This window comes from Periplaneta americana, chromosome 10 (assembly GCF_040183065.1).
Source record: "Periplaneta americana isolate PAMFEO1 chromosome 10, P.americana_PAMFEO1_priV1, whole genome shotgun sequence".
In the NCBI taxonomy this organism is placed as follows: Eukaryota; Metazoa; Arthropoda; class Insecta; order Blattodea; family Blattidae; genus Periplaneta; species Periplaneta americana.
In genome coordinates, this window is record NC_091126.1 from 18,798,980 (window position 1) to 18,824,276 (window position 25,297).

Sequence of the window (25,297 nt, forward strand, 5' to 3'; positions counted from 1 at the left end):
GTCAAATTAAATCTAATTATTTAGCTCGCAACAAGTTGACAGTCTTTTGCAGACTTCTGCTCCAATATTTCATGAGACGACCATGGTTGCATTGTTCATATCATTATATAATTGTTTCGAAGTTCTCTGTCCTACCATGGCAAACACTTTGTATTATTTACTTTATTTAATTTGTATAGAACTATGATTTTGTAGTTTTGTTTGTACACTGATAAGATATATATATAATGTTATATATAGCAAGATTCCCATTAGTTCCAATTAATTGGTGTTTATAATGATGTGAACAGAGGCGACCTTTATGTAGGAGAGTAGGTATAATCCACAGAAAATTCTGTTAAAACAAATTTGGTGTTGGAAATTGTGTAAACTACCAATATATGTAACATATATATATGTTACATATTGAATAAAAAGCTGATTTTCAAACGGATTTCTGTTGATCAGGGATACTGCTACAATTCGGTACAACAGGACGTCAAATTACCCTTTTGTGAGAACTCTTGAAATGAAGACAAGAAAATCTTTTGACTTCCAAACAGTTGAAGGAAAAGTTGTCATTTGCAAGTGGAGTGATGAGTGTCGTTACTGAACGTCAAATTCCATGCGTGTGAACCCACTGCAAAGTGTTTCTAGATATTTGAGCCAAGAGGAAACGAAAACCGAAATTTTTCAGCCAAGAAATAATATATTCATCTGCAACAAAACTACGTGTAGATCAGAAAATCTTGTGTAGACATGACTGAGGAAAATGCATGGCTTCTTCACAAGAGTCTATATGGAAAGCTGGACTGTCTGGCATTCAGAGAATGGATTGTTACTGCTCTCAAAGGCAAAATGTTCAACAAAAATCAGACATCACGAATGGAACATGCAGATTCGGGATAAGATAGGCTTGATCATTTGGTAGTCCCACAGGACTGTCAAAGCAGGTGTCATTAAAAGACAAAACAATGCCTTCCGAGGGTTGGACCTTGGATGGATCCGTACACTTGGACACTCTTTGTGCGCCTATATATGTGACGAATATCGAGATGGATAGGTGACCTGGGTCACATTCTTGAATCCGATACTAACAGGTGGACCATTCTGCTTCAGTCCCTGACAGAGGTCCTGTTTTGCAAACGAGTAACCTCATAAGCCCCAGAGCTCGAAGCTCCAATCATCGAAAACCCATACTACCCCAGCCCATTTTTACTATTGGAGATGTTAGATGAAATGAAAGGGAGGTGGAAAGTGTTGGTGGAGTGAAAGTGGAAAATGGCAGTACCCCAAGGAAAAACAGTCTCCTAGTCTGCTTTGCCCACAACAAATTCCATCATGACCTGGCTGTAGATTGAACTTGGTCTGCGTGAATGAAATTTCAGCGACCTAGCACTTACCCAGACTAGGCGTGATATTGGCGTACATGTCAACTGTGTTGTATATAACACTAATATGCAATAAATATATAGAACTTCATTCTATCAGGCATATAATTATGTTTTCAGTTTATTTATGTCATTATGATTAGTTTATTCCATTTCAAGTTATAATATTGCACAATTTCATTTCAATTTATGTAATGAACACAGAATTCTCATCATATTTTTTACTTTGTTAGTTTCAGGAACATTTCAGAAAGAAAGTACAATGTGTGTTTACAGCATAAGGTAATTTGTTTATATTACAACATTGGTCATTATCTAATTACATTGTTGCATTATATTATTTTAGCTTTTATTTACAGCTGGTTATTCATATGTTTGTCCTATTGTCTGTGTACTGTTCTTATGCTTTCCCGTATAAGCTACCGACCTATATGTAGGACACCATATTTTATTTCAGAAACCAATGCTGTGATTACCTGATGAGTGACAAAAACATTTACATTTGATAATTTTACAAGAATATGATATAATTCGTCGTAAAAAAAGTTTCAGGCTTTGATTATAAATGATTCGATAAACAAGTTATTCTTGCACTTGTAAATTGTTTTGATTTTCGAATATTTTATAAGAGTAGACGTTTTAATAACTGTTCATTTGAAGGCAGCTTTCTACCGATAATTTTATTACTTTTATGTAGAATTAAACATGTATTCTTACAACGTTTGTCTCTTAATGCAGTCCCAAGTATTACACAATTTCGTAATGCAAATAACTTTGTGTCTCTCTTATCAGAATCGAGAGTTCATAGGATAACATCCACATGGGTCTTGAACCAAATGGAGACTGGTGTGGTGAGGGGTGATGCGAGTGCGCATATGAGAGTATCAGAGATCTAGATATGCATGATATTGCTGTTTATGGATAATTTTGACACTCTCTGAAATAAAATCAGGAGATGTCGATTTAATTCAGTATTCCCAGAAAGCATTTGAAACAGAAATGATGGATGTAGTCAATTATGAACAAAGTGCCAACCAAACTAATTTAGAAATTTTGCAGTCTTCAGTTGAGAAAATTGTAGATAAACTTTCGATCAAGTTAGAAGCCCTAGCTCAAGCAACAAGCTGCGTTTCTGGTGGAGAAGAAAAGATGATGAATGTCTGTTAATTTTTGGCTTATCAGAAAATTATTCCTGCTTTATTCAAGGATCAGTACAAGGTATATTGAAATATAAATCAGACCACACTACTACTGTCATTTCTTTGAAAGACAAAAGCGAATTTAAAAAAAAAAAACAAGTTTTGAATCTGTGTTTTCACGAAGATGATTTCGGTGAAAGTGCTGAATGACAGTATTTTGGGACTTCTCAAGAAGATGGTCCTTGTCTGGGATTGGCGGCACCACCAAACAGATTGGCAACAAGAGCAAGCCTTCAGCGTCTTCAAATTCCATTATGACAAAGAAAATTGTTTGTGTCCTGAAAAGATTTTTAGTGGATTTAATTCTGTGTTCATGATAAATAATGGACATGGAAACGAATGTGACGTGATGCATTCTCGATAAGAGAAGACAAAACCTACAAGTGGCACGAGAACACTACATGCTTTTGTACAGGTGTCAAAATCTTAAGCATTAGTTAAATACTATTCTTTGTCCCACGAAAGTAGATTGTGTATTTTTTTATTCACTAAGTACACTTTAGTTCTCCAGTTCTATGCATTTTGTCTTAATTTTTGTGGAATTTTGTATTGTGCTTAAAATAATACATTTCTTCATTTCATATTATTATCATTAATATAGCACGTTGCAGTCCTGCAATGATGCTCCTAATTTGCAGTCAGCACTAGGTTGGGTAAGCTAATTTATTGGAAATGCATTTATGTATCTCCCACTCTGAAGTTTTCCGTACATATAGGATTGAATCTAGGAAATGCAGTGATACTTCTAGATTTCGAAAAATGAGTGCTAACTTCATAAAAATGTCTTTGAAAAAATAAAATTTCGAGAAATATAAGCCATTAATTTTCATGTGATCTTAGAATATGTATGATAAATATCATTTTTATAACTTTAACATAAGTCAAATTTAGATTAATGTTGCTAGTTAGGGACAAAGATATTACTTTTCATATGTAACAGTGTGCACTCTATTATGTAAGTTCTTAGTTCTATTAAGTGCGAAGATTATTGAGTTTTACCGAAACTGAAAATACACATACGTTATATTAATGCATTCAGTGGTATAAATAATTTTCATAAAAATTCAAAACATTAAGGTTAAATTTCTTTTAAATTTGTCTGGTTTGAAATGGAATGACTCATATGCCTGTGTTGATAGGGAGAGCGATGCATCAGGTGTTGGTACGACTGATACATCAGAATTAGAGATCACTCCACCTCTTGAGGAAGAGCCTCGAGAACTGACTTTGGATGAGTATAAAGCCATGAGAGGTAACCGTCAGAAACCAACTTACAACTTGCGTAAAGCTGGTGAAGGCGAGGACCTTACTCAGTGGAAGAAGATGTATGCTTTGAAGAAAAAAGAGGGTGAAGAGGAAGAAGAGGAGGAGGAGGTCAGTTTTAACCGTAAATTTTTTGTGTGATATGTAGCTTTTCAATACAAATTTAAATGCAGTCAAAATGATAACAGTTTTCCTTTACACATATTCTGTAACCTTTGTGACTTTCCAATTTGTTTGCAATGCGTTAATAGAGTTTCTTAAAGGACTGCACTGAGTTCATGTCCAAATCTTCCCTCAGCCTACGCACGTAAGTAGATGAGATATCCACAGCAGATAAAATTACCTGTCCATACTAACTGTAAGGAAGTGAAAACTTCGAATGTTTTAATAGTCTTAAGAAGCAGTGATGTGGATGGAGTTGGATCAGTTGAATTGGCTTCTTCAGCGAATCATCGCAGTAAGGCACACACAGGGAGTGGACACGGATGTTGCCTCATAGATATATTTCCAAACTTTCCTTCTACTCTTATATGCCTGCCTGTCCACCTGCCTGTTATCCAGCTGTTTGCCATTGGTGTGATGGAAGGGGATTACAGTTAGTTGCAACGTTACACACTGCCCTGTACCTTCAGCATGCTTTACTAGAGTCCACGGCAATTCGGAAGGCGGGTTGGCTGCTAGCATTTGCATCGAGAGAGAGAGAGAGAGATAGAGAGAGCAAGGCAGCGTACAACATTGCCACATCGTACTTCACGCACATGCAATACAAATAGCGCAGGAGAGAATTTAAATTATCAAAAGGCAATAATGACCTTAGCCATTGATTACTGTAAGCATGACACCAAAACAAACCCTCTTTCCTTCACTAACAATATTCTTCGCACGTTTCTCAATCCCACACCACATCCTTCTGCAGTCGTTTCTTGCACGTTGGCAACGTTGCTGCCAGCATCAAGATGGCCAGCAGTGTTCTGCTCGTTAACGTTTTCATAATAATTATACACCTTAAACACTATTTTCCGTGCCTGCTTGTGTAATACTTGTGTTTTTACAGTCTCTTCTTCCATTTATTTACCTTACATACACATAGTAAATGTTAGTTTTACTTATTCAATGTATTGAAACACTCGCACATGAACAAACGAACTCAGGAAGTGCTTGTTATAGACTGATTCTGATTGGTTCTACTGTACAAGCTTGTGACGTCACATACCAGAAATGCTATGGCGCATATAGAAGCTAACCTCCTTCTGAAATGACGTCTAGTCTAGAGATGTCAAAAGTCGAATCTTTCTCCATGGCCACTGTATGTATTCTTTAAATTACATTTATGATACGACTTGAATTATTATTCCCATGGAAGTAGTTTGTCGGAAATAACAGAACATTCACAACATTTCATGTTTACTTACGAATAAATATTTTGAATACGTACTTGCACACACTACTATAATGAACAACCAATGTACAGAGATGAAAGAAAATCTACTTTGATCTTATGGTACCTATGAGACAAGATCATGCACTCGCTGCTCAAACTGAGACTACTCAATTTTCCAGTAATCTTTTATTGGAACTTTAATGTCTTACCTTAGTGTTAATATGGGCAGGTAGTTATTTTATATTTGTGTATTTGTTCTGAGGTCAAAATTATGTGTCTGCGCATTTTGAAGGAAGGTTTTGACCTGAGCTCATCAGTGTGTCGTTTGTGAGTTTTGTGACAAACTCCAGATAAACATATATTTGTAATGAAAACGATCATCATAAAATTTGTATGATATGTTAAGCTATTGAACAATTTTTATGACAGGCAGAGTTGTGAAACAAATGCATGTACATATTTTTAACGTGGTGGTTTTGAAATGGGTATTACAAGAAGTTCAGAACTGTACTTGCTAGTATTCATATTTTCTTTTATGCACATGATTTTAAACACAGTATTTTCACAGTCTTATAGAGGTCATCTGTGCTTTTGATGCTAGACAGAAGAGTCATTACATCAGAATATATTTGAGTTGCAGGAATATGATGCGTCAGATTATCCTCAACGTGTAGGCCGGCAGAAGCATCTCTTGGACATTGACATCCATTTTGCTGATTCTCGTCGTGGAACTCGAGGACGTGGCCGTGGTGGACCTCGTGGAGGTGGTCGTGGTGGTCCACGTGGTGCAGGTGGCCCTCCACGTAATGGAGCTCCTGGTTCTCGAATGGGTGGTTCAGCTGATAATAGAGGCCCTGGTGTAAGTTCTGATGTTAATTATGACGACTTTCTGGTAAAAGCTTCATTCTAATGACATATAAAATTGCCTTTGGGTGTGGGACAGAGAGAAATATTTAAATTTATATCTAGAGTTTCAGTGCTAAAGTTGTACTCACACCGACTTGTTTATTGAAATTTCCTCAGTGAACACACTACTGTTGGGTTCAGAATAGGGAAATACGTTCACTGGACAGTGGGGGGGGGGAAGGGAGGAAGGGGGTTACAAAATTCCTACTTAGTGTTTGTCATATGAAATTAATCGTTGGATTTTACAATCAGTTGCAGAAATTAAATCTGAGAAAATATCTACTATAGAGGCTGTAAAATTTTGTAATAGTTCTATTTTCAGTCATATTTTAACCAAATTGAATATTTATTTTCAATCCATGCATGGTTATCAGTCAATCCTTAGTATCCCTAAACAATTCGGATAAAAATGCGAATTTTTAATACGCATTTTTATCCGAATTGTTTAGGGATACTGCGTATTAAAAATTCGCATTTTTTAATGAACAGTTCAATTTCACGTTTTGAGGATATCCTGTAACTACGCAATATCTTAGAACAAACTCACTTCGAGAACAGCAAGCAGAATCATATTTGAAATTTGCTTTGCAAAGAAACGCGCATTATTAAAACTGTTTAGATGCATGATTCTTATGGCACACAGAATGCTACTGATCGTAATGTTATCATGCCCTGTTTTCAGCTGTCCCTGGCCAGTTAGCCAAAATGCGTTAAAGTCCTGTGTATAGTGAACATTTAATTGTAAGCTCTGTATATCCATGTGGATCTCCATCTACCATTTTAAGGACACACACTATACAGGTCAAAACAAAATGTTTGAAGCAACATGAAAGAAAGTATTTGCATTGCAGGAAGAAATACTGCATTCTGTGTTTATTGAATGTGTTTTACCAAATTATGAAGTTCAAAAATTTCCATTTAAGGGAAAATTGACCTTTTTGCATGACTATAATATTGCAGTTCTTGTTTGGTTTAGTCCAGAGTTGGCTAAGTAGCTCAGTTGGTAAAGTAATTGTTTACAGATTGGAAGGATAGTTTATGAGGTGGTGGGATTTTTCTCACTGTCAAAATATCCAGGTTGAACCCAGGTTCCAATCGGCCTCATATGAAATTGAGTACCAAAACCCGGGCTTAAAAGGCAATGTGTTGTCAACCATATTATTATTCTAGTGCTGAGTTCATGAAAGTATGCATCTCTTATCTCCATACCTCCCACCATGTGCTTCCAGGATTTACCATTTTAATCCATTTATTAGAATACCTCGTTTTGTTAGATGTCTGGTTTCAAATGTTTTCAAAGAAAGTAACTTTTCTAGTAAAGAATATTCAGACCATATTTTTTTATGTTTCCCAAAAAAAAAAACACCTCTGAATAACAATTACTTTTCTGCCATTTCACTAAAGGTGTCTTAAGAAATTAACAAAATAAAATGGAACGAAATAGTACTTAATTTTCATCAAACTGTGTAATGTTCAGGCATTTAATTTCTTAGTTGTCTTGAGCTGAAATAATACTTCAGATATAACTACAGATTTGACAAGTGTCAGAGTATACAGATTTCAAAGAAATAAAAGCAAACATATTGATCGTTAACTAGTGACATTTGTATGTCTTGATAATAGTTTGTTGGAAGCAACTGTAACCTATTTTTGTTCCATTGATATGCCAGTGGTGAAGGCTTATGATCCTAATTCTGTTAGTATGCAAGATTCATCTCGTCTCTCAAACGAGTACACTTGTGTAGACTATAAAAGAATTATTGTAAATAATTATATAGATTTGCTTCCTATGATTTTGTGGAGTTATGGCATAGCCCTTCAAGTTACGGAAAGAGTCCTCCTTATAGCCCTTCATGTTGATTGTGAAGTCTGTAATTGTACATTGATTTTTTTTATTGTGCTATTTTAAAACTGTCTTTCTAATCTGTTTCAGTCACGTGATCGTGGTGACAGATTTGGAGAAAGGGGAGATAGATTTGATAGGGAGCGAGGTGACAGAGGAGATCGTGATACCTACCAACCACGTGGACCGAGGCAGAGTGCACCAAAAGTGGATGATGAGCATGACTTCCCATCTCTTGGTTAAACGGATCACCATGAGATGACAGTTAATGTTGTAAACCTCGGTACCCCTTCTGACATCAAGCTCCTCTAATACTTATTGTTGGAGAATTTTTTCCCTTGTACAATTTCTGGAAGTGGGGCTTCCAAAGTGTTTAGAATCAAATTTTCAGTCAAGAGGGAAGAAAGTTTTGTTCACTGTTGCGTGGGTAAGTTGGCTAGAATGGTAGGTGTGGCCACCTCAATTAGTTGCCAACTTGAAAGTGCTTACAGAAACTTCCACGCTCCTTCCCCTAGTCAGTCCTGTTAAAAGGATTATTGAATGTGGTAATAGTCTGATCCCTCCCACCCACCTCTCCAGTCCCTAGATACCTCAGTTTAGAAGAGTTTAGTAACAAATTTCTGGAATTTCAATTTTCGACTTCCCATGTGAGGAATTTTATTTTTATTTTTGCCGTGGTCCTACCACATTGATTGTGGTATGTACTGTACTACAAATATATTGTTGGCAGGTGACCACTACCCACCAGCCAATGACTTACTGCATAAAATAGATATGTAAAAATATCACATAGTATATTTATATTTACAACTATTTACAAACCATAGCATATTTCAAGCACTTTTACCATAAAAGATGTTAAGTCCGCAGGTTGAACTGACATAGACATAGGATCTCATTTTACAATTTTGTAAATTATGGGTGTCAACAGATTGTTAATGGTAGGGGAAAAAAAATAATGCATTTAAGTTAGTTTTATTGATCGACACATGTTTAAGGGCAACTAAGTTGGATTCCTGAAGTAGGGAATAATGATGCAGTCTTGCTGTTCAGGAGTTCAAAAGTGATTTGTGTTGCTCAAGATACACGAATAGAAGACTGTGCATAATGAGTTGTTTTGCGGCATAAAGACTCGCAATTCGTTATAAACACTGTAGTTTTGACAAATCCAGAAATTGTAAGCATTTTAAAGTTAATGATTTATAAATACCTTAGTCACCTATTTATCTGTGACATTGTGTTAATTTATATGTTACGAAAAGCATAGTTCAACGTTGCTGGGCAGTGCTGAATGCATGTAAAAGTTATTTTTTTGTTTGTTTTTTTTCCTTTAGTTTTTATTTGATTACAATGTTAGCATCTAAGGAAATTTTAGTTTTGTAACAATCGTGCGTTTATATGAGCCGTTGAAATGAAATTTAATCCCCAATGAAGTTGTAAATATTAACTTACTTGATTTTAATTTGAGCATTGTCACTGCTAAAATGTGAATAAAACTTGCTCCCCATTAATAGACTATCGAGAATTGAGCATTACAGAGAGGGGTGAGGCTCTTACAAGTTTGACTCGGTATAGTAGGATAGTAAGTTCGAATGAAATGTACTGTTGCATCCTTTCGTTGTGCACCGAATCCCGCGATTATTTATGTATAATATAGACTTGGAGTTGTTTCCTAATGCACCAGATCAGTTGCATATCTTTTATTTCTTCTTGTGAAATGAATTCTGGCTGTTAATGGATGCCATAATAAAGGGATGCCTACATCTGATGATTTGTATAAATATTGCAATTTAAATGGTGCCTTTGTTGAAACTACATGCTTTAAATTTTGTTCAGTAGAATGTTTCATATTTGGTTTTGTTTTCACAGTGCTGGTGTTTAATGTACCCTCGGTTTTTTTAACTCGTATCAGTCTATTATAATATTTCTCTGTTGATAAAGATTTGACAATTTGGCCCAAAGTTTCTCAGTTTTCTTTGTGTGAATGTGTGTGCGCATGTTGTGTGTTAATACAGGACCTATAATTTAGCACCTAAAAGAAGCCCTTCAAACATGCAGGACTTTTAAGTCTCAAATGCCAATGAATTTTAAAACACTAAAATCTGAAGTGCAGATTAGTGGAAGATTTTATATACAGTTACAGTGAAATCTCATTGAATATTTACATGTTTCATGTTTCTTTGTTGGTACTTTGTGAATTCGAAAGAAATAAAAGAAAATGAGGCGAGGATCAAGGAATATTGTTAACACAGAAATATCTTACATTTGATTTTTTTCTGCACAATTATTGATGAATTTAAAGTAATGCTTTAAAACTTGTGCCAAGAGTGTCTTTTAAATGTAAGATTTTTATGAAATAAGTAATTTCTATGGTCTGCATTGTGGAGCTCAATAAAGGCAAGTGCTGCACTATTGATTCATCATAGGCAGGTTGCTCAAGGAAGTGTGGGACATCTGAAGTAGGTTGGTGTTTAATTTGATTCCTGATTTCTTGTTAATGTTCTTAGGGTTATGTACTTGGCAGCCATTGTTTATTTCTGGGGGATTCATATTTTCTATATAAAATGTTTTAATACAGTGTGTAAAATACCATTAACTCTTCATAGATAGGCAGAAATGTTGGAAGTCCTTCCTGAGTGGTTTGCTTGAGACTGAAATTTATTTCAGTGCCACAGTCTCTCACAGAATTCAGATAGTGTGTATTGGGCTTGATTCATCTGTCAATAAATAATTTTCACATATTGGAAACAAAGTTATCCATTTGCTACAAATCATGGCATTATGAAATTTGTTGCTTCATCCTAAGAATGATATTTATAATTGATGTAAATTAGCTTGTGTGAATTCACAAAATCTGTGTACACTTTATACATTGTAAAATCGGTGTATGATTTGTCTTTGCCCTTCAGGTGTTAAGGATATTGAGCTCTGCCAATTTCTTTTACATGCTTCATGTCTTATATTTTCAAGATCTTTATCAGATGCATTATACCGTATTTTCTCGAATAAGCTGCGCAACCCACTTTTGAAAGATCAAAAAAAAAAAAAGTTACGAAAATAAAATTTCAGCAAATGTATTCACGACAAATTAAAAACAATTAAACACAAAGTACAGGTAACAATAAATTAATTAATTTTACCTTGCAGCAAGACATTTTAAACTCATCTTAAATGCATGCATGTATGTCGGTTGTCTGCTTAATCAGCTGTTTACATGATATCCTACAACATTAATATCATGTGTCATGATTTCCATGTTACTCTGCATGTTAGTTCATTTCAAATTTTTTTGCTGTAAGCAAAGAATCTCAATCTCGTACCTTTAGGGGTAGTGATGTTTTCAAAACAGACGGACAGGCTATACACTTATCACACTTGGATTTGATTCTGACATATGTACTGTTGCTAATCCAAACGCAATTTAATGTTAACAATTGAAATACCTGCATGGAAAATTAATGGCACGCACTTTCAACTTAGGAGTTGCATAGAAGGAAAATTGGGCATTGTTGCCAACTTCATTTCGAATAAGCTGCACACTCATGTGTTTTACTTTTATATATTGGGGAAAAAAATTGTGCGGAGTATTCGAGAAAATACGAAAAATACGACATTTGTCATAGAAAATTTTAAGGCAAGGTTACAAGGTTACAGTGAGGCTTACATTTGGTGTAATCTTAAGATTGTAGCAAATCCCCTCTCCATAACCTTCATGTGACCAATTAAGGAATTTTCTAACACACAATATCATTTACACAGAAACACTCAACCTTAGAATGCATTCCTTTTTGCGATTCTATTAGGCATATTTATAAACAAGTTCTTCAGTATCATTGTCACCCATCTGTTGGTGAATGTATGCATTTCAGCTAGTCGAATTTTGCCTGTAGAGAGCTGTCTCGAACTCTACTGAACTCTGGAACTCTCAAACTCTCCCGAACTGTATTGATAACTACTAAAAAAGGTAAAAGGTAAAGGTATCCCCGTAACATGCCATGAAGGCACTTGGGGGGCATGGAGGTAGAGCCCCATGCTTTCCATGACCTCGGCACTAGAATGAGGTGGTGTGGTCGGCACCACGCTCTGACCGCCTTTTACCCCCGGGAAAGACCCGGTACTCAATTTTATAGGAGGCTGAGTGAACCTCGGGGCCGTTCTGAAAGTTTGGTAACGAGAAAAAATCCTGTCACCACCTGGGATCGAACCCCGGACCTTTCAGTCCGTAGCCAGCTGCTCTACCAACTGACTAGTAGACCATAAATTCTGTTACAATGTTATTGCTTCATTACATGGGTAATTTTGTAAAGAATTTGATATCCTTTTAATATGGGTTACTTAAAAGTTTTCTCAACATTAAGCACCAATCACTATTCAAAATGGTCACCTTTGGCCTCTACACAGTCCCTAAGTCTCTGTGGCCACTTGTCAATTGCATTTCGGATAGTCTCAATTGGTAAATCCGCCACTGATTTCACCAAAGAAATTTTCAAGGTTGCGATAATATGGTGTCTCTTCTCGCAAGCGAGGCCAATCATCTGGAGTAATGAAATCTGGTACATTCCTCTGTAGCCATTCCTGGGAAAGCCTCACCTTGTGGGCTGGTGCTGAATCTTGCTGAAAGTGCCACTGCTGTTTTTGAATAAGGTATTGTTCAATGGCTTCACAATAGCCCTAACACTTTGTCCACATAGACTCTGGCCAATGTCTTGACCCCTTTTTCACAAAAATGGAGCTCACTGGTACTGTCGTAAGCCACTACCCACCAAATCATGACTGAAGAAGGGTGATGGGCCTGAATAATTTTTGGCACCCTTTCATGGGCTTCCTTAGAGAGCTTGTAGCGTAAACCCTGTCATTTTGGCGGTTGTAGAACTTGCTCAATATTGAATATCTTCTCATCAGTGAAGAGAATCTTTCTGTGGCCATTGTTCGCGTAATGCTGAAGGAGGAGTTTTGCTTTTAGGACCCTCTGTCCCTTTAGTTGTGTGTCCAGATAGTTTCCAGTACTCCTGCGGTAGGCTTTCATTCCTAGGTCACTTCTCAGCACATGAGACATCGACATTCTGGAAACGTTGAGTTCATGAGCTGTAACTGCCTGCTTTTGAACCAGATTTCTCTGGATACGAGCCGCTACTGCTTGGATCAGCTTTCTTGTCTGAGTCGACTGTGGCCGTTCTTGCCTTTGGCGATCATCAATTGTCCTGGTTTCAACGAATCTTTTGATGTTAAAGTGGATAAACATCCTGCTGATTTTCAATTTTTTAAGGATTGTTAAAATCTCAGAAGGTGATTTGCCTACCTTATGCAGGGCTATAACTGCGACCCTGTTTCATAAACATCCCACTCCATGTTGGAAATTTTAACTCCACACACTTTCACTTCTCAAGCTGAACTGACGAAACCACCCCTGTTGCTTTGCTGCATGGGGGGTTTATTACCCTCTAAACTGGTTGTACAGTATGCACCAAAACTTTATAACAGAATTTGTGGTAATACTGAGTATATAAGCTAGTTGGATCTCAGAATAAACTCAGTAGCAATGTGGAATTAAGGTGTGAAGGTCTCTAGCTGTAGCAAAATCTTGGTATGTTCTTAATGACCATTGGGATCTGTTTGTATAATAGTTACATTTATTTTGTCACTTACTATTCTACTTGTAAAAAATGGAAGCATGGTAACTGACTGGATCTTTGAAAAGACGAAGTTGTCCATGGCAGGAAACTGAAGATTCTCAGCAGGCATCATCTGTTAAGTGTTGCTTCTGAGTGTAGTACTTATTCCAGCATTAGTATATCTAGTTCTGTTATTCCTCAAGTACTGAAAAGATCTAAAAATGCGTAAGTAAAGGGATGATCTACTTTGGACCCCAAAAGCCATGTGTATTTTATGTTATATTATGGCTATTGGATTTATGAAGTCTGCTAATCTCAGTCGACATTTCGAGAGAAAAAACATTCACAGTACAAAAATAGATTTTTACGATTAAACTAGCATAGTTGGAGAAGAGTAAAAGAAAAAATGAAAAAAAAAAAAAGTTGGTGTAAGTGCTTGGGAGAATGCAAACTAGGCTTCTTATGGTACATAAATTATTGCTAAAGAAGGAATGGTTCATACTACAGGCGAGGAGGTGATTATTCCTGCTTGTGCAGCTATCTGTAAACGAGTACCTGTGAATGGGCATCTAGGGAAATCAACTAATTACCTCTTTTCAGCAACACAGTCAAATTAATATGTGATATGTCTGATGACAAAACACTCATTTCATGGATCCAGGCTTGCAACTTATTTTCATTGCAAATTGATGTAACCATGGATGTTACAAATTAAGTTATGCTAGTCTTTATACCAGGCCTGGCAAACTCATCTAGTAAACAGAGCAGTCAGTATATGAGTACCCGTGCTATGGAAATTGTAGTGAGAGAAGCTAAATGCTCTGAGAGCGGCTGCTTTATACCCTGTGTATGGGAAGAGAGTATTGTGGAGGACTTTTTTGTTTTCACCCCAGTAAGCTTCTACATACTACAGAAGAGTGCATTTTAGTACCTTGAATGATTTCTTTGTGGACAATTTCATTTCATGGAGGAAATGTGTGGGAATTTCAACAGATGGTGCTCCTGCTAGGTCAGGCTTAAAAAAATTGTTGCTCGAGTGACATTGGCACCTTATATGAAATGAACCCACTACTGTATTCGTGGAGAAGCTTTGGGTACCAAGAAGATTCCAGACCCATTAAACAAAGACTTGAAGTAGGCAAGATTAAAATTTTATAAAATCTCGAGCTTTGAATACCAGAATCGTCCTAAGATTATGTGAAGAAATGGTAAACCAATATAAACAGTTGTGTTGCATACAAAAGTGCACTGGTTGTCAAGGGGAAGGATATTGCTATAAAAACGCATGAAAATACCTCCAATAGATTATGAACTGTGGCTGGTTTTGTGCAATCATGCATGATGTGTAAACGTGTATCTAAATCTGCTACAGAACTACCCTAGAGTGTTGCATACATGTGTACAGCCATCCTGCCTGAAGGGTTAAGGCTCTGGTCAAGCCATTCTGAAGCTTATAGTCTCGGTAACTTTCCAACATTGGAGTCTAGTGATGAAGGATTATCAACAGAAGTTAACATATCACTGAACAACTGCGTGATTTAGAGATTATTTTCCTGCATCAGATCCTGAAAATTCGTGGATAAATGCTTTTGAACATGAGGGACAATTAATAATTCTATCCGAGGAGGAACAAGATGAACATGTTGAAGTGATTTTTGATTGTTCATTGAAGACATTTTTCAAACGGTGTACATTTGATTATGTCTGGGTAAAGGAAGTCTCTGATTATAAGAAAGTAGGTGAAAATGCTTTGAAATATCTAGTTCTATTTTGTTCCACATTTTTGTGAGCAAACATTTTCGATATTTTGTTATCTGAACAATAAATGTAGAAATCACCTCCATTTTGTTTCTGATTTAAGGTTTATTCATACTTTCTTAGTTTTCTGTCCAAAGGCAGGTCTTTCACTGCAAACCCAGTTTTTTTCCAATCTCCTATTTTCTGCCTTCCTGTTAATCTCCGTATATGATCCATGTATCTTAATGTTACATATCATGTGATATTGTCTGCACCGAACTTTTTCACCATTCCTTCCAGTACATCCTTAAGTAGGCAGTTTCTTATCAGTCAGTGACCCAACCAATTCCTTTTTCTCTTCCTGATCAGTTTCTGCATCATTCCTTCTTCAGTTACTATTTCCAACACAGCTTCGTTTCTTATTTTGTCCATTTCACATGCTCCATTCTTCTCCATATCCACATTTCAAATGCTTATAGTACATTCCAAGTATTTGAAGCCATCCACTTGCTCTATTGCCTCGTTTAGAATTCACAAGTGTACATTTATTTTTCTTTCTATGACCATGGTCTTCGCCTTGTTTGCATTTATCTTCATCCCATACTGCTCAGAGCTGTCATTTAGCTCCAGTAGCATATCTCTAAGTATCATTTCCTCTCCTGTTAACAATGTCATATCAGCAGCAAATCTTATGTGCTTTATTCTTTCTCCTACTATCACTCCTCCCATGTTCTGAAAACAGTTCTTCACTAAATCCTATAAGTAGATGTTGACTGGGGTAGGTGATAAAGGGCATCCTTGACGTACTCCTCTCCCTATTTCATTTCCTTCTGACATTTCTTCTATCCTGACTTTGACTTGTTTCATATCAAGCTTATGGAACAATCTCCTATCTTTTCAACCCACACCAAAGTCCGCAAATACTACATACACTTTTTTATTCTTCTGTGAGTATCTTTCACCGATTGTTCATTGCAGTCCAATTGCATCTCCTGTACCTTTTTCCTTCCTGAAGCTAAATTGCTCCTCTTCCAACTGTCCTTCCATTTAGAATATAAACGTCAATTCAGTATTCGCAGGAGAATCTTTGCTGAGTGTGATATCAGGCTGATAGTCCTGAACTCGTTACATTTCTTGGCATTATTTTTCTTCAGGATTGGAAGCAACACTGTCTCCGTAAATCTCCAGGCCATTTGCCTTACACATATATTTCATTGCATAATGATAGAATCTTCCTTTTCTCTCTAGATCTTCTATGTCTTTACATTTCTCTTCCTTCCAGTCTTCGTTGGCCTTACCAGTTTTTCTTCTTAGTTCGTTGTTAAGCTTCTTGTAGTTTCTCCTACCTTCTTCTGTGTTGATTTTTTTCCATTTTCTCCTTTTCTCAGTCTTCTCCAATATTTTCCCTGTGACCCAAGGTTTCATAATTCTCACAACTCTGTATCCTATTGCTTCTTCTGCTGTTTTATACAGCTTTTAGAGGAGTCCAGTACTCATTATTCTCAAGTGTGGATTCTAATGTAGCGGCTTTCTTTCATCTTTGTCTTCAGGTTTACCATGTTCAATTTCTTCGTCACCTGCCTTCCTTTATCTTATTCAGACGAATATCTACTTCGCCTATCAGCAGGACATGATTTGAGTTAATATCCACTCCTGGTGAAGTCTTTGCATTTTTTTAACAGTTTGCTTCTCGTTCCTGTACCAGTATATAGTCTGTCTGATATCTGCTTTCGTCCCTTGGACATGTTCATGTGTATCTTTGTGTATGTTGTTGGAATAATATATTTCCATCATTGGATTTCTTTTACAGAAATTCACCAAAGATTCTCCTCTGTCATTTCATTTTCCCAGTCCATATTTTTTAACTGTTCTTCCATCTTGTCCTACAACTGCATTCCAGTCGTCCATTAGGATTACGCATGCTCCTTTCTTCTCCTTCTCAACTATCTCTTCTATCTTGTCATAGCTTTCTTTCACTTCATCTTCTAATCCACTATGTGGCATGTAAACTTGCATTAGCATTAAATTAATTTTTTTTCCCTAGTAGTCTCACCATTATCTGGACATCTACATAATGCACTGATGTCACTATCTTTCACATGTGGTCCCAGTGATACACCAACACCATGACTTCCTTTGCACTCACAATTTGAATAAAACAACCTAAATTCATCACTCAACAATTCACTACTTTTTTCCCCACCTCATTTCTGATATTCCCATCACATCCACTCTGTTTCTTCTCATTTCTTCCTTCAATTTAAGATTAAAGGAAGGAAATATAGAACTAGATATTGAAGTAAAATTTCGAAACAAAAAGAGGCATGATTCTCACATGATATTTAATTGAAGTTACGAGCCTGTACTTATTAACTCTAATTTGTTATAAATAAAGGTTTCTGTTAATTCACTGTTTCATTTTTTATGTGACTATTAGAAAGTATGGGGTTTGTAGCAGACCTTCGAAAATAAGAGGAGGTCCACAGCTCTTAGCTCACAGGGAACCACTGATCTAACATCATGATCACAATAGTGAAAAGACTGTGCTAATGGGCATATTTTTTCTCTCACATGTTCAAGATGTTGCATATGATTCAATACTTTCCACTGCTCGGTATGGTGCGATATTTTAAGGTCTTTGCACCAGGTCATGTAGGTACAGCTGTCAAAAGAAAAAGTGGCTATCTCCGTTACAATTCAGAGACATGATGTTACATGTTGTTGGACCACGTCTGATATCTACAGTTATAATTAAAGCATTCTCCATGTTAATGTTGTAGGGTATTGGTAGTGTTTCAGGCTGATATTCTTGAGGTCATGCGTTCAAACACAACCTCATGCTTTTTATGTTTTTTGTTTTTAAGAGAGAGAGAGAGAGAAAATACAATTGCTGCTATCTCTTTTATGACTCTTTTTAGTAATTAAAATCAGGTTCATCAATTTATCATTATTTAGTATGGCTGCAAATGGAAAGAAAGGATTATATTCTCAACAAAATATCTTTCGTGACATAAACAAAACAAACTTACTGGTGTCTGTCTTAGAAAATTCAAACAAAACTTCAAAAAATAATACAGAAGGTCATGATTCAATATTTAGTCCATCTTCCATCTCGATCACATCTTGCAGTCGATTGGGCATGGAATCGACTAGCCTTTTCAGTTCTCAGTCACAGCATCCCAGGCATCCTGGATGAGCTTGCACAAATCATCAGGACATCTTGGAGGGAAATTGGGCCAATTTTTGCGCATATGCTTGTTTGTGTGTACCCCTGTAGCTCAGTCGGAAGAACAATGAGAGAATATAAATGATAACTTGAATATTATTTATATCATTAAAGAACGATAACAAAATATAAATGATTACTTTAATATTATTTATATTGCTAAAGAATTCTAACAAAATAAAATTATAACTTGAATATTATTTATAATGCTAAAGAATGATAACAGACTATGATAACTTCCATATTACAGTAGAGCATCAATTATCTGAATACCGATCAACCGAAACATTGGTTAACTGAAAGCAATCCAGTTGGCACATTTGAATTTGTGTGTACGTCATGTACAAGTTTAGCTAATGTTGTTTGCGAGATTTAGTGGCAAAAAATGAGTCTCAGCTCTGGAGCAAGAAAAAAAAGTTTGAACTTCTTTTCCTAAACTGTAGGCCACTTTAATGGCCGTTTTGTACTTTTGAAACTAGGCTAGTCAGTTTTCTGTGTTATTTGTAAGACGTGTGATACAAAATATATACTATATGTACAGTTTTGTGTTCAATATCCATGTTTCTTTGTTTCATACTGCTTCTATGGCATCGGTACAATTTTTTTGTTTTTGTAAATTATAGTTATCCGAACACACACCGTCCACAATTGTTTTGGATAATCCATGCTCTACTGTATTTATATCAATAAAGAATGATAATATAAATGATAACTGAATATTGTTTATATCCCTATAGAATGATAACAAAATAAAATGATATTTTGAATATTATTTATATTGCTAAAGAATGATAATAGAATATAAATGATAACATGAATATTATTTATAACGCCAAAGAACGATAACAGAATATAAAAGATGGCTTTAATATTATTTATATCGCTAAAGAATGATAACAATATAAATGATAAATTGAATATTATTTATAATGCTAAAAAATGATAAAATAAAATAACTTGAACAAGGCTCGAAGTCTCAACCTATGAATCATTAATAAGCGAACACATTACTGCTTCTCTACGAGATACAGATGTGAATGACTCCTGCTTACACATCTTGGTTCCGAAACTGCTTCTATAAGCGCATGCATCATGTAACATCACCATTATCCGAAGTGGACTTACAAAATACTCGCTGTTCACGAGTGTGGCCACTTTTTTTGTGTGTGGATGGCTGTACATTCAACATTTGAGAGCTACATATCAGCTCTCAGGAAAGACAGGAAAATGGAGGGGGCGATATGTATCTGTTGAATCCCTCTGTTAGCAAGAGCTGCTTTATGGTCCTGATAATGTATCCATTAGGTAAGTGCCAACTTTCCCTGCCTACACCGATGAAGCTGATAGTGTTAACACTATGCGACTTGCACTTTGACAGCAGTACATGTCTGAACAACTGGCCATTCAAACCTAATCATAATGTATATAAAGGCTCTTTTCACGTGTCAGAAGGATAGGTGGGATACATTCAAAAGGAGAAATTGTTAGGGGACAAGAGTCTGTCATTGTGTGTAAAGGATTTGTACTACAGTATGACCAGGGGATGAAGATTACGTAATTACTGCAAGTTTGGGCACAAATAATATTCTGCTGCACTGTGTTACGTTGTGTTTTCTATATTATTATCCATCAAACTTAACAGTGAAACTTTGTGAACAAATACACGTGTTGCAATATCTCACCATTGGCTGTCTTGTCACTAGGGCTATGAAACTACTTATCACAATACACATTTCGGTATATTTTATGTTCTATCATTTATTTTCAAATCTATGTAAAATATATTATATTTATATAATATGTTATATAATTGTAAATATACATATTTAAATTTCGTGATTTCATAAGATTACATTATTCACAAGCCACAACCTCTGATAACATTTGGTGGAAACACGCCTAAAAATTCTTGTAACCCATCCTACAGTTGTGACAGCAGAGAGAGAAACAATGGTAAAGCTCTAAGAGTGGAGAGGAAGCTGTTGTTTTTTTAATGTTTTCAATATTTTCCTTCAACTCTACACTTGTGGTAGCTTGTGCAAATTAACTCAAGTTTTGAATAGAAACCCTATTTCTGTAACATACTATGATACTCAGAAAGAATAAGTGCGTTGTTAAGATACGAGTGCATAGAATCCATTTGAGGGAAAGCCATTGATGATATATGCTGTGAACCAATCACGCTGCTTGAACATGGAGTGATGAAAACTGCAATATGTGAGGTTTCTTTCTTAAGCTGGATAGATAACTGTGCATAGTAAGACTTTTCGTAATTTTGATAGAAAAAGGCATGCATGAGAGAACCTGTAACAGAAGTTTAGAAGCCATTCCATGGTGGTTGAAGAATGAGCTAGAGACGAAAATGCGTCTACTCCGTAAGATTTCCATGTGCTGCCGCTCACATAACCTGCTTGGGTACTAGGCCATTATTCAACTACAGTGGATCAGCTTCTAGAAATTCCTGTCAACATAACACCAGAGGCCATAAACGGTTTGAAAAGAGAAGGTACCCATAAAATAAGACGGAAAGTTGAGGTATAATTGGAGGGGTGGAATCTGTATTAAATTGCAAAAAGAAAAAAATATATATATACATATATATGTATATAAAATAAAAATTAAAAATAAACAAAATTAATTTGCAGAATGTTACTAGGGTTGCTAATTTATCTATGCACGGAAGTTTAACCGGCCATCTCATTACTGTGTTAATCTGGAGTCTTAAGTTTCCTCCCCTGTCCTGAATTATAAATTGTACTTTAACGGTTTTTTGTGTGTGTGTGTGGTTTTTTTTTTTGCAAGCGTGCGTGCATGCACACACAATACTCCTGATTATTCGTCTCTTAGTGCTGTAATATAATTCGCAAGTTGCTGGAAGTATTATTTTTTTAACAGTTCAAAATGTTCATCCGTTTTCAAGTAAATTTTATGTTTATCTGACATGTATTTAGTTAACAAGATTGTTTGGAGACAATTTACTCTGATTCGATAGCCAATGTATAACTCAAGCTCTTATCTTGCACTTATTTCTCACCTGTAGTGCAATTGCTCCCAATCTTTGAGTATTAGAGGTCCCTTGAAGCTCATATTTTATTTTGGTCCACCCCCAAAAGTTTCGTATAATTTAATTTAGAATGGAATTCATGTTCTGTTGTTTAAAAATTTCCATAATGTTGTGAATGAAAGCTCCTTAACAAATTTTGGTTTTAGATTTTGAATATAATTTGAAAATACATAATATAATTTTTATGTTTTTATGTTTGCTATTAAAAATTGAACCAATTTTTCATATCTTTGCTGCAAAAAATTAAACCAGTTTTTTTTTTTTTTTTTTTTAGATAAGTTACAAGACTAACTCAATGCAAAGTTCACTTCTCTTTTGTTCTTCAATAATACTACAGCAGAAGATGTACTTAAACAAGTATGGTAGTGCAAGTGGCATTGTGTGTTGCATTGAAATCTGGGAAATATCAGGATATGTAGATGGTGCATGCAATCAAGATTGCAATGGAGTGTTTTAGGAAACGATTTTTAAGGTCGAATCAGAAGATAATTCTAATCAGCCTCTCTTCTTCTTCTTCTTCTTACTGGAAAACTATTATTGTCACCAAGGAAAGACTTTTTCATACAATTTTTTTTTATTTCTTTTTATTGCAGAATGTCTATTTTTAATGTCAGTGAAGATCTATGTTATAGTTCCAAAGATACAGAATCATTTTTTGTCAGAAAGTCACTGAGAGTGGGGAATAAATTTTCGATTGATAACTGTGCATGATCACAAGTTCAACTTCTTTATCATTGCTTCTATCTTATCGTGAACAGTGTACACTGGACCCTGGAGATTAGAAATTAAAACGTCTAAAAATATTTGATAGGTACACGTGACTTGTAAGCCAAGAGAAGTCGCTCAGGTGAACTCATTCTTGTTGTGTATATCTCAAAAGTTTGAAAAAAAAAAATCAGGGAACATGATTAAATTAAGCTTTGTTAAAATACCATTTGAAAATACATCTCGGTTCCATGGACCCCAATCAATTCACTCGCATGCTACAGGTTGGGAACTGCTGTATTGCATACACAGTAATGAGGGCACACAACACTTTCTGCTTTGACTTTTTTTTTTTTACAACAGCTGTATCAAGTGTCACATTGTCAACAGAGTCAACAGCAGTTGGCCGTACATTGATCTAGTGTTGGTTTGAAACATTTCAGATATGTTAAAACCACATTGTACTACAGTCAGATTGCAAGTTGCACATTGTAAAATGATCATAGCTCCGAAATGTTGGGTGATTGACATTGTGCAGAGACCCTAAAATCTCTGATCATGAAATGTTACAATTTGTGTCAAAAGATCTGGAGAAGTAATATATTCTTATTTGAGGCCCTTGTTCATCTATATCAGGTGTGCTCAAAATTGTAAAAGCTCCGATTACACGGATGATGCTGCACTGCATAACATGCACAGTGTACGGACTGGGTTCCACAACTACATTGCAGCACCGCCTGTGGCATAGTTCTTGTACTCTTACAAATACGGATAATAAACTGAATTTGAAAAAGGAAAGAGTATACACTGCAATATTCAGTTATTACATTATTTATTATATTTAATATAGTTATGATATAATAATATCATTTTCATATTCCACCATATAGTCTACATTGCGGTCTATTCAACATCTGCAGTCTTTTCTGCAAGTAATCGGGAATCTATTTCAAACGAATTTACTGCAATGTGCTAAAGATGCTCATCTGTTAATCGGGATCTATGTTTGGATATAGCAACCTTCATTCTCGAAAATAATTTTTCGCACACACATGTTGAGGCGAAGATAGCTAACATAGTGGCAATGAATAAGCTCATCTTGGAATATTTCGTTTTGTTCATTTTTTAAATAATTCTATGCTTATCAAGTCATATTCTCTGCATTTAGTTCTGAATTCTACGTTACTTAGTAAATCAATTAACTCGTCCTGGAACTGCACTCTCACCGACTGCACTAAATTTACTATGAAAGGATTAGCAAAAAGATTAATATCACTCTCCATACGTCTAAAATCACTAAATCTATGTTCTGTGAATTCACATTTGAACTGTTGCAGTACAGAGACATAATTAACTATATTTTGTTCAGGCACCATACATCTCTTTACAAGTTCACCATCCGTGAAGGGTTTTAGTGTCTTAGCTAATTCCCAACATACTCAACATACTACATAGGCTAACTTGCTCCAAAACATAGACTCTGAATTGTTCGACTTTCTTCAATGTTTGGCCTTTCATGAAGTGCTTTCAATTCTTGAAGCTGTAGTGCACGTTGCACCCCTGAAAAATTATTTTGTCAAAATATCTATTTCTGCTGGAATAAAATCACCACAATAACAATAATAATGGTAATAATAATAGGTATAATAATAATAATAATAATAATAATAATAATAATAATGTCATCATCATCATAGGCATAATAATAATAATAACGTTGGTATATGAAAATAGGCTATATTACAGAAAACAGCTTCCCTATCACTTCGGCATGTTCTGGATGGCAGAGCTTATAATGTAGTTTTATGTTGCTCAGTCATTTTCCTGATAGTACCTTACAACATAGTAAACACTTTACGTTTTCACTGAGCGTACAACAAAAATAGTTTTCCTCCCACACTGTATGGAATGATCGTTTGATTACAGAAGGTTTTGACTGTATCATTGTCCCCCACTGTTCGTATGTTTACTAAGTACTTGAACTGCCTTCTGCAGTCATCCGTCTAGCTTCGAACAAGGAACAGCACGCTCTACATTGGAAGGTTGTGATTACAGAACGTAATCGGGAGTCAGAGAATGAGCATACCTGATCTATTTGATACTATGGACCTAATCTTAGGAATTGATTATGTTCCTCTGATCATTCTGCATAGATATAACTTAACATATTTACATCCGAAGTTGAATAAATACAAAAAAACAATAGACAAGAAAGGCAGAAATTTATGCACTTCTAAGCTTTATATCTCCATCTAGTTAACAAGCATATTATGCGTGACTGAAGTCATCAGTTTCAAATAGATTCTCTTGTTACAGAAAATAATGTATAATTCTCTTTGTGAAGTACCTGGAAATGGATGTGATGACATAACACTAAATTTCTATATATTGTGCAATTAATCATCTAGTTGGATGTGGTTCAGGTTATGCTCGCTATCTAATTGGATTAGTAGCTGCATGGAAATTAATTTTTCTCATATGCGATTCCAAAGTAATGGTTGATATTCAGGAAGGGGCAATTTGACTCAGCAGAGATGAACGATCGTCCAACCAGCATGAGGGTAACAATGTTTGGCATTATGATCCCCCAGTTGTTTAAGGCAGCTTTTCTGACTGGATTTTGTTACTCCCTTCAGCTCCCAATTTTATCATGATGCTAAGTGGCCATCAGTTCCGTATACTAATTGAAATTTCATAAGAAAATTTCTTCCCTCATGAGGACTTAAACCAGCACTCATTCTGTATCATTAGTCTAAGACATGATTCCTTAGACCATGTGGATACGGCAAAGATGATCCAATATTCTACAGCAACTAAATTTGTATAGTGACAACTACTAACATAAAGAGAGTGACTGCTTCATGTCAACCAAAATTCAAGGCACTAAAGCCATAAGATAAGCAGCACTGATTTGAGATTTTGAACCATTTTTGTATTTAATGTGGCATGGTGTAGTTCAAGGGTAAGGAGCTGCCCTCCTGGTGGAGTCTT

General features: G+C 35.7%; 1 protein-coding gene across 6 annotated transcripts in view; it reads left to right on the forward strand.

Moving 5' to 3' along the window:
* Positions 1–10,190, forward strand: part of LOC138707511 (SERPINE1 mRNA-binding protein 1-like) — a 60,016-nt gene extending 49,826 nt beyond the window's left edge. For all 6 annotated transcript variants that reach the window (XM_069837034.1, XM_069837037.1, XM_069837038.1 and 3 more), the window contains 3 exons: positions 3,709–3,943; positions 5,854–6,072; positions 8,053–10,190. In XM_069837034.1, the coding sequence (XP_069693135.1) occupies positions 3,709–3,943; positions 5,854–6,072; positions 8,053–8,205 (607 nt within the window). In that variant the 3' untranslated portion in view covers positions 8,206–10,190. The remainder of the gene's footprint in view (positions 1–3,708; positions 3,944–5,853; positions 6,073–8,052) is intronic.
* The last annotated feature ends 15,107 nt before the right edge of the window (positions 10,191–25,297 follow it).